Source organism: Melanotaenia boesemani, chromosome 2 (genome assembly GCF_017639745.1).
Source record: "Melanotaenia boesemani isolate fMelBoe1 chromosome 2, fMelBoe1.pri, whole genome shotgun sequence".
Classification (NCBI taxonomy): domain Eukaryota; kingdom Metazoa; phylum Chordata; class Actinopteri; order Atheriniformes; family Melanotaeniidae; genus Melanotaenia; species Melanotaenia boesemani.
The window spans coordinates 34192964-34202579 of record NC_055683.1 but is presented as its reverse complement, the minus strand read 5'-3'; the positions used below and the strand labels follow the sequence as shown (position 1 = coordinate 34202579).

Sequence of the window (9616 nt, the reverse complement as noted above, 5' to 3'; positions counted from 1 at the left end):
CACCATGAACGCTGTCTCAGAAGTAGAAGTACAGGTTTGGCTGAAGCAAAGTTCTGTCCGATCAATACTGTTGTTAGTCCCACAATCTGGAACACAACCACTAATTCATTTCCACTGAGAAGTATTGGTTGTTCAGCCAGTGCCGGGACAATTGTTTGTGTTTGGCTGGTATGTGATCTTATTAGAAAAGGATCTCACTGATAGGAAGATATAGTGTCTTTATCCTCATTTATGTGGCAGCTGCAGCACTATCAAGGGTGTAAAAAATTAAATATCTACTTGTCTTTACAGCAATGCTCTTACATTTTTAAAAGCTGTGAAAAGTAAAATTGCATTGAATATATATCATTAACTTGTAACAGTTCTACTCATAATTTAAAGATGCTAAGTGATTATTTTGAGTTTCTTGTTACTATGCCTTCTTTTTCTCTTACCGCAGGTTATATATTTCCAACCAAACCAAAGAAATAAACAAGTTTGGCTGAGATTTCTGCTGCTAAATTGAGACTGAATAATCCATCATAATCAATGACTATCAAAGAAAATGCTTGAATTTATCAGTTATCTGAGTTTTCTAGCAATATTATCAAAATAACTCATTAACAAAATAAAAATGCTTTAATTCTTCTGCAAATAAGACTAATCATATAATAAAAACAAAGCTGGCCAAGTAATAAATACTTTATTTTTCACATTAGTATTAAAAATGCAGTCATCAGCAGGTCACAATCTCCTCTACACTGTACAGGTTCAAGCTGTCACAGATATTTATTTTCCTTAAATAGCATTATGTACAGCAGTTGAAAACTGTCTAAGAGAATTAAGTTAATAATAAACAAAACTGTTGATCATCGGCCACCTCCATTGGCTGCTCCGCCACCAGCTCCTCCTCCTGATTGGTCCTGAGCACCAGACATCATCAAGAAGAGAACAAGAGGCACAATGTACATCCACTGAAAGAGAAAAAGAAGAACAAGGGGAGTAATTCCAACAGGACGTTTGTTTAAGAACACAAATTAAACGTGATCACTGATATGTATAATCACTGTGAAAAAGAAATTACACCCTCATTCAGATCCAAGGTTTGATGCATCAGGACAAAAAACAGAAAACAAGTTATCTAGTTCTAGCAAGGTCTTAGCAACAACAGGACATATTACATGCTTTTCCATTAATCTAGAAAATTAATATAAGGCCATTTTCAAATTTATCTGTAGTCCATCATTCCACAGTGAGAAAGGCTGACAGGTGAAAACAGCTGCCAATGTAGAGGTCCCAAAAAGTTCAAGCCAAGATCAGACTGTGCGATGTGCAGATAAACAAAAAAGACAGTTATTAACTCCAAGCATAGTGGCTGAGACATGATTTGGGTTTGTTTTGCACCCGAGTGACCTGGGTACCTTGTGGTCCCGGAGTCAACTACAAACCCAAAAAATGAAGTCATCTGTCCCACAGCTAAATCTTACTTATAACTGGGTCATGTGACAGAACAACGACCTCAAACCGCATCAAATCTACAAAAGAATGTATGAAAGAGAAAAAGATCCACATCCAAAATCCAGACCTCAACCTGACAGAAATACTGTGAAGGGATGTAAAGATGGGCTGGCGTCCACATGTTAGCACCTTTTTACAACAGTTTCCGATGATTAGAAAAGTAAATGTAACGGTTCTGAAGGAGAACGGGGCACCCTTTCTTTAGATCACTGCCCCAACTGCACATAGCTGAAAATATCTCAACTTTTCCACAAGGTCATTAGGAAAACAGGAAAACGGCCAGCAACTGTTGTTCTTGCTGAACATAAAAACAGACAAATGTAACCGGCTGAATTAGTCAGTCTGCAGATGACAGAGGGGCTCTGCAGGGATGATCCCCTTTGTTCCTTGTTCAACCTGAAACAGGTGTGGAAGTGCTCCTAATAGTATCACTGATACTCATTCTACTGTTGTGTCCAACAGGCCGGGTCATACACTGACCTCTCCCTGCACTCGGGCTGTCAGGAAGGGTTGTGACAACCTTAAGTGTTAATTTGAAGAAAAACGTCCTCTGTTTGGTGCTCATAGTGGAAAAAATGTTAAACAAATAGATATCACAAGTCAAAGGGGGGAAAAAAGGCTTTTCTTTAAAAAAAAAAATCTAATTTTCTTCAACATGGACACAGGCCCAGAAAAACCCACAGACCTCAGTGACTTGAAACAATATTGTAAAGAGCGGGTCAAACTTCCTCCACAAGAATGTCAGAGACTGATAAAGTAATACAGAAAACTACTCCATATTACTGCTGCTGAAGATGTTGTTTTAAAAGTTCCTCTTGCATTACTTTTACATTTTAGTTTTTGTTAAAGAAATTATGAGGCAACGTAATATATCACATGCTCATCTGAAGCTGGACTGACCCAACCTTTGGCCCTGATAAGAACCAGATGATTTGTATCATGTAATCTCAGACTTGAAAGAGGGTGTACTTTCTTTTTCATGATATTCATATCCAATCAAAGATTCTGATTTTTTCCTTCCAGATTAGGTTACAGTTTCTCTGAAGAGGAGACAAGAAAAAGTAAAGAACTCAAACAGGTGAAAAACAGAGAAAAGATCTCAGGGTCAAACACCAAACACATGCAGAACATATCCAAACTGATTCGAGCTGCACTGATAGCTTAACAAGCAGGATTTCTATCAGAGGTTCTTCTGATTTAATGAAATTTGATCTCTGGATTTATCAACCTACTAAGTATTTGGCATTGGACCTGAAAGAGAGGCACCCAAGTGGAAAAGGAACAAGTGGAAAACTAAGGGGTGTGTTTCAGTTAGTCACATTGCTCAAAGGTTAAATACAACCAGACAAGAGGAGATGGGGAGGGAGGGTGGGGGACAGAATTAGCCACAAGTAAGAAAACTGTACTTCAGTGGGCATCAGCTCTGCTCTCTGCCTCCCCCTGCTGGGGGCTGTGCTGAATTGGTGACCATGAGGAAGATTGCACCTCCCAGAATCAAATACCACTGGAACACAGCACAGCACCAAGTCAACACCACATCACTGGACACAGCACAGGTCACTGAACACAGCAAGGTACACACAGCACAGAGCAAAACAAGACAGAAAGATCATAAAAGAGCTCAGATGAGCCAAGCGTTACAACACGGGACCGGGTTGTCGCCGGAAATACCCCCCCCCAAAAAAAAAAACAAAAAACGTGGCTCGAATGGAGGCAGTTTTACTCCAAATGACAACTTAAAATGCCAGAAGACAAACAGAATCTCAGAAGTAGACACAAGAGATGAGTCTTTTTTTTTGTTATTCAAGTTTAAAAGTGAACTTTGTAAGAAGATTAATATTGCGTGACCAGTATTATAGAGAAGGAAATGTCACACAGGGAAGCATGGCAGCACAGAGCTGAGTCTAAAACCGTCACAAGGACTCGAAACTAATCTGTTTGGCTCGATTAAAAATGAACTCTGGCTTTGAGCTGGTGTGAAAGAAGACAGCCTGGAGGTCTTCCTGCTCGAGTCTGAGCCAAATGAACCAAACTGCAGGCATAAAAGAACCCTTAAAACAAAAAAGACTGCTATGGTGAGTTCAACTCACAGAGCTAAGATAAAATACTTAGAATTTTAGAGGATAGAACTACTTGTTAGCCACAAATACTAGTAATCATGCCGTGATGCGTCTACTCCATCTTGCACATAACAGCCAGGGTGAGTCTGAGGATAGACATTTTAATTGCTCACTAAACAGGTTAAGGTAGAATAAATCTTCAGACAAAACATCTAAGCCTTATCAGTAGATTTCAGTAAGAACACTTACATATTTAGCGAAGAATGATTTCTGCTCTTGTGGATTCTTCCCTTTCTTCTCAGATTCTTGTTCCATTCGCTCAAGGAAAAAAGCCGTCTCAGGTCTAAATGAAAGTAGAAAGAAAGAAAAAAAAAAATCAATATTCAAACAAACCCTACAGCAGCAAATGTACGTGAAAGGCAGCAAAGATGCACAGAGGCTTGTTCTACCTGTGGGTAAATGATGTAGAGCTGATAAACCCTGGAAAGTGTCACCAAATCAAAGGCTTTTAAAAAAAACAACAAAAAAACTACATATTGCACACAAGACGACTTGACAAACACACATGCAGCTACAGATATCGTAGAAATCTCCTCAGCAGAGAACCACCTACTGTAGTCTTGCTTAAGGTTTTCCCGTTTAAGGTTTTTTTTTTGTTTTAACAGCTGATTCCAGTTTTCTTTCTAGGAACTGGAATTGGCCACACAAAAACTTTTTCTTTTATTAACATAGGCTATATATATATATGCATATATATATGTATATCGTAACACAAACGACCTTTCTCCAATAAGGCACAATGACGACACTGTGAAGCAGTAGCTGCTTGTCTGCAGCATGTTAACCTCCTCCTCCTCTCGGTATGCTGACCAGTTTGCTTCTTGGCCTGGCTACAGCTTTCTTGGCCTCAATGTGTGTAAAACTAAAGGGAGGATGATGCGAGGCTGCACAGAGCCTATGTTCAGATAACTGATTATGAAAGACTAATAAGCAGAATGGCTTTTTTGTAAATACCTGGGAGCAATTATCAATAACAGACTCACCTTTCAATCTCATGCAAATTCTTATCTATTAAAAAGGTGAGAAAATGACTGACTTCAGGGAAATGAGAAGCTACAATGCACACACAATTATGCACCAGCTTTAAAATGGTTTATAAGTCACAGACTGAAATAAACAAAACAAAAAGGTTTAAGTAGGCCAGCAACACCATTAGCTCGAACCAGTTCTCTCCAGAATTTATGTAACCCATCCATGCACAGGAACACGACTCGCATCTATAATGACTCCTCCCAGCCCCTTCATTCATGTTTTCAGTTGCTGCCATCTGGCAAAAACTCGAAGTTTGAAAAACATGAAAACAGTGCTATAAAAAAGATGAGTTATATAAAAAAAAAAAGCTGATTTTTTTCCACTAACTACTTCCAAGTAGTGAAGATTAATCATGTCATCAGGATAAAGAGGTGAAAAATTAAAGCAAAAAAAGAAGAAAGCAATCAACTGAACTGACCCAGGTGCACTGACAGGAGCCATGATGCTGAGAGTGGTGTTGAAAACCTCAAGGTCAACTTCATCCTCAACTTCAACGCCCCTGCAGGCTCCAGGTAATGTTACTATGGAGACCCCGATGAGGTATCCAGAGACGTCAGTGTGAAGCGTGATTATGTCACTCAGGTGGGACTCAACCATGGCGCACTGAAGATTAAAGGAGAAAACAGATTCATGATAACATTTAAACGCTGATCACTGAATTACAACATTCATTGTTTAGTTAATTTACACTTAATGCTGACTGCACTAAAAATTAAAGCCTGCGTCTCTAAATGAAAAAAAATAAAATCTCTCAGATTCCTGAAGTCTGAATACAAGTTTTCTCATCTTAAATTTAAGTGCAAATGGGTGTGTTAATACTGAACATTTCATATTATTGAGTTACGATCTTTTAACATTAACTTATGTAAATAAAAGAAACAGCTTTTATATTTAAAACAGTTCATTTATAAACAACTATTTAGTTTTATAATGAGTAATTATACACTCACTACAAAACCAAAGTGAACGAAGTAGGTACCATTAAATTTAACAGCAAAAATAAGCCATTTCTGATGAAACGGAGTGAAATACATACGGCTCTGACAAATGTCGTGAGGTATCCGTCCATCTGCCACTCTGTCTGTCTGTCTGCTTGGAGAAAAATCCGCGGCACTCTGATTCTGTAGAGACCGTCGACTGCAGCCACTTCCTGAACAAAAGAAAAATCTCAGAGATGAAGTGTCTGCTGCATTGAACTAATCAAACCACGTTCTTCTGTTAAATCCAGACCAATGACTTAATCTTACTTAACTATAAATGTCAATTTTAATTCAACATTTGTGGAAAAAGTCTTTGCAAATGTTTTTGTCTGGTCTTGACAGAATGCATTCTCAAAGACAAACATTTATTTGAAGCAGGAGTAAACACCATGTGTAATCTTTTTGACCATTTTATTATGTTTACCTTAAGTTTGGTTCTGTCTTCATCTGTTAGCTGGTTCTGAGTTAGTGAGACACCTGGCTCTCTCCCAGCTTTTAACACCAGTGCTCCACGAACTTGAAATTTTGCTACATCGTCTAACAATAGAAAGACAGCATTAAAAAAACATGAATAAATGAAAAAGAAGTAAAGCCACACATTTTGGGTTGAGGACCACTTCTTTTCTGCAACAATCTCCATGTATTTGAGGCTGGAAGATTCTTAGCCATCAGTTCTTCATAAACTCTTTAAAATTCAGGTCTGGAGCCTGTCTGGGCAGATCCAGAATGGAAAAACTGTTTTAACCTACTACTTATATAAAGAACCTTAACATTGCTCCTTTTCTCTCTCATGATGACTATGGGATCCTGCACCTAATGCACCTGATGGTTGGTTTCACAGAACAATCTGGGAAGTCATTCTTAGAAAGTGCATGGAAAATTTTCACAACTTTATACCAACATGCTTGTGTCAGTGACAGGTGGAGCCATGGGATGCAGGCAGTAAATGCCATTTGCATGAACTGAACAATACATCAAGTGAGGTTTATCATTTGATGTCTTATCATCTAGAGTAAGACTGTGGAATGGACAGTCTACAGACAAAACAAAACAAACAAACAAACAAAAAACAAAAAAACAAAAAAATTAATTTCTGAGTGGCCCAGTTTAAGAGTATAATTTTGGATATGGTACTAACTGTTGAAGAGGAGAAAGAAAGAAAATGAGAAATAATTCAAAATGATCATTGACTGCTCAGGTACAAAATACCCATTTCTCGCTTACTTGTGTCATTTTCAGGCAAAGGAAAAAAAAAATCACTATACTTCAACAGATAAGAACAAATTGTATCAGGGCTATTAATGCCAGATATAATACAAGCACCACGGTAGCTCTAAAATGAAGTCTAACTATGTGTACTGCAGTAAAGAAATTTAGCTCAAAACACAAAAATATTGAAGTGACATTTATTTGCAATAGAGTTTGTCTTGTAGGTTTTTAAAATACGGATATGGTCACGAGCATGCGAAATGGGCTAATGCGCATTAGCAACAAAATGCTCATTTTTAATTCAAAATTTTACTCACCGACTTCAAATGAGTGTTCAAGAGGCACAGAAAAACCACTTAACTCGGTGTCTAAAGCATCACCAACCTGGGAATAAAGCAAATTCTACAGTTAGCTTCTAGCTTGTCACGCAATCTAAAGCTAACGACTTAGCTAACAGGTATAGCTCAGGCTTCACTCATTTTAGCAATAATACATTTAAGTGAACACTTCACACTTACCCTTCGACCGTTATTACAACATACAAAATTCGTGCATACAAAGAATAAAACGGCCGAAACGACAATTTTGAACATTAGCAGACGAGCCATTTTGACAGTAAGTACCGGAAGGCACCGCCACAACAACAGCATTTCCGGTTTTAAATTTCCATAAAAAAAGGTTTGAATTAAACTGCATACTTATGACAATATTATTTTTTTCAGTCAGATATTTAGATTGGCCAAATCGGAATATGATTATTATTTAACACCAACTGTCTAGTTTTTAACTGTGGAGCCCAAAAAAATGTAAAAAAAAAAAAAAAAAAAAAAAAAAAAAAAAAAAAAAAAAAAAGACTTTTATCATTCAAGGGTTGTTTGTTTTAACACAATGGGTGTCTCTACCATCTGTCAGTCCAGTTTCTTAAATTAACTGTCAGCAACACACTACCATAAATGTGCCCAGATGCACCCAGACACTGAATGAATTTGAACATGTGGTGACCTACTTGTGTGCATGATTTTGAAGCATACTTCAATACAGCATAGATTAATTCACCTCACTTTTCCCTTCTGTGTGTGTGCTGTTGTCACCCGCTGTGTCAGTGCTTATGCACAGGAGCAGGTTCAGCCTTTGAATTAAATATTTTTAGCATTTTGGTATTTACACAAGTTTCCTTTTCTGTTGACAGAATGCAACTAACAAACTAGGTCTGTATTTGTCCTGCTGTCTTGTGGCATGTCAGCAGCAATTCAATGTCCTGGCAAATATAAACAGTGCTTAACTTCTATTTTGGGCTCTCAAAATTTTTGCTTAGTGTTGCTCCATATTTTGGTTGCAGGAGGTTGAAACAGGATTAATTATTTACCTAAATGACAAATTGAGTCTCTGAGTAAGTTTTTCCAAAATGAAATAGTAAACATAGTGTTGCATAGGATTTATGATATAATTTACTGTATGAATACCGTTACAATTTAATATCAGTGGATTATTGTTTGTCAGTTCAAAAATGGATGTGCATGTGACACATCTGGATGTGCTGATACATTCAGGACCAGCAGAGGCTGCCAACAGACCAGAAAAAGCCTCAACCTTTCTCTCACCCTTATACTGTTCTAAAAGTCCTCAAAAGTGCTATTTTTATCACCAGAATGCTGAATATTTATGTACTGTGATGAAAAAGGTAATACATATCAAATGTGTTAGACCGCATTCAATGCTTTAAATTACGCATCAGTCTCTGGGTTCTATTATTGGTTTCTGGGTTCAATCACACCAATTAGAGCAGCCTGAATAAGACAGTTTAATGTCAAACTAAGCAATATATTGTTTCTTAGATGAATGCAATAAAATGAGTTTATATCAAGGACTTAATTTGGGGTTGCACGTGTTGGTTTTCTCTCCACAGTTTCATACCTTGCTTTGTTTACTGCACTCTGTCATCTTAACAGGCTCAATGAGCACCAACCCCAATATGTTGCACCTCTAAGCCAGAATTCATGGATCGTTGTTGTTTTTCTCCTGGCCTGCATACATTGGATCCTGATCCCAGTTGCTAATTTTACGATGTCTGAAGTTGCCAAAATACTGTTGAAGAGTTTAGATCAGCTAAAGGGCAGATTGGCTGTGGATTTTATTGAAAGAGATTGTTGCCAATATTGCAGAAAACTTAAAAAATGTAAAGCCAGAGAGAGAAAAAAAATCTTCTGCAGCTGTCTGCCAAATGTGATTGATATGAATTGTTTCTCAATGCTTATTCTTTGCTGAAGAATTTTGCTGACATGCAATAAATGCGCTGTGGATTGAAGTGAAAGGCATCCATCATTTCAAACGTCAAAATTTCTGCATCAAATTGCTGAAAAGCAGTTTTGAATCCTGTAATAATCTGTTAAAGGATGAAATATCAAGAAATCAAGACTATTTTTAGACATCTACCTACTGTAACATGTTATTTGTTCACAGAACTTTTGTAAAAAAAAAAAAATCAAAAGAACAAACAACTTTTTTGAGGGTAGCAAACATTATATTCTTTAATTTTGAATACAATCCATTCCAACTTTATTTATTTAAGCATTTTTGAAACAACCACAGTGGACCAAAGTGCTGTACAGAAGACTAAAAACACACATCTGTTTCATTTGTCAGCTGTGAAAATGAATTGAATTCATATATGAAGACTGCTGGTAAAAATGTAACTGATAAATATTTAACTTTGGCAACATCAGTGATTAAGAAAAAAAAAACCCCTTGAAAAACAGATCAATGAAAAGATGTAGATTC

The 9616-nt window shown here is 37.2% G+C and overlaps 1 protein-coding gene across 2 annotated transcripts; it reads right to left on the bottom strand.

Moving 5' to 3' along the window:
- Window positions 1-666: 666 nt before the first annotated feature.
- Window positions 667-7481, bottom strand: emc10 (ER membrane protein complex subunit 10). 2 transcript variants are annotated; one of them, XM_041970453.1, is made up of 8 exons: window positions 7357-7481; window positions 7156-7222; window positions 6054-6166; window positions 5686-5799; window positions 5068-5252; window positions 3807-3900; window positions 2904-3001; window positions 667-953 (listed from the first exon to the last, which is right to left on the bottom strand). In XM_041970453.1, exons 1-7 carry the CDS (start codon window positions 7444-7446, stop codon window positions 2915-2917), a joined length of 750 nt encoding a protein of 249 aa, XP_041826387.1. In that variant the 5' UTR covers window positions 7447-7481; the 3' UTR covers window positions 667-953; window positions 2904-2914. The 2 variants fall into 2 exon arrangements, with proteins under 2 accessions (XP_041826387.1, XP_041826378.1); XM_041970444.1 differs by lacking the exon at window positions 2904-3001.
- Window positions 7482-9616: the final 2135 nt, after the last annotated feature.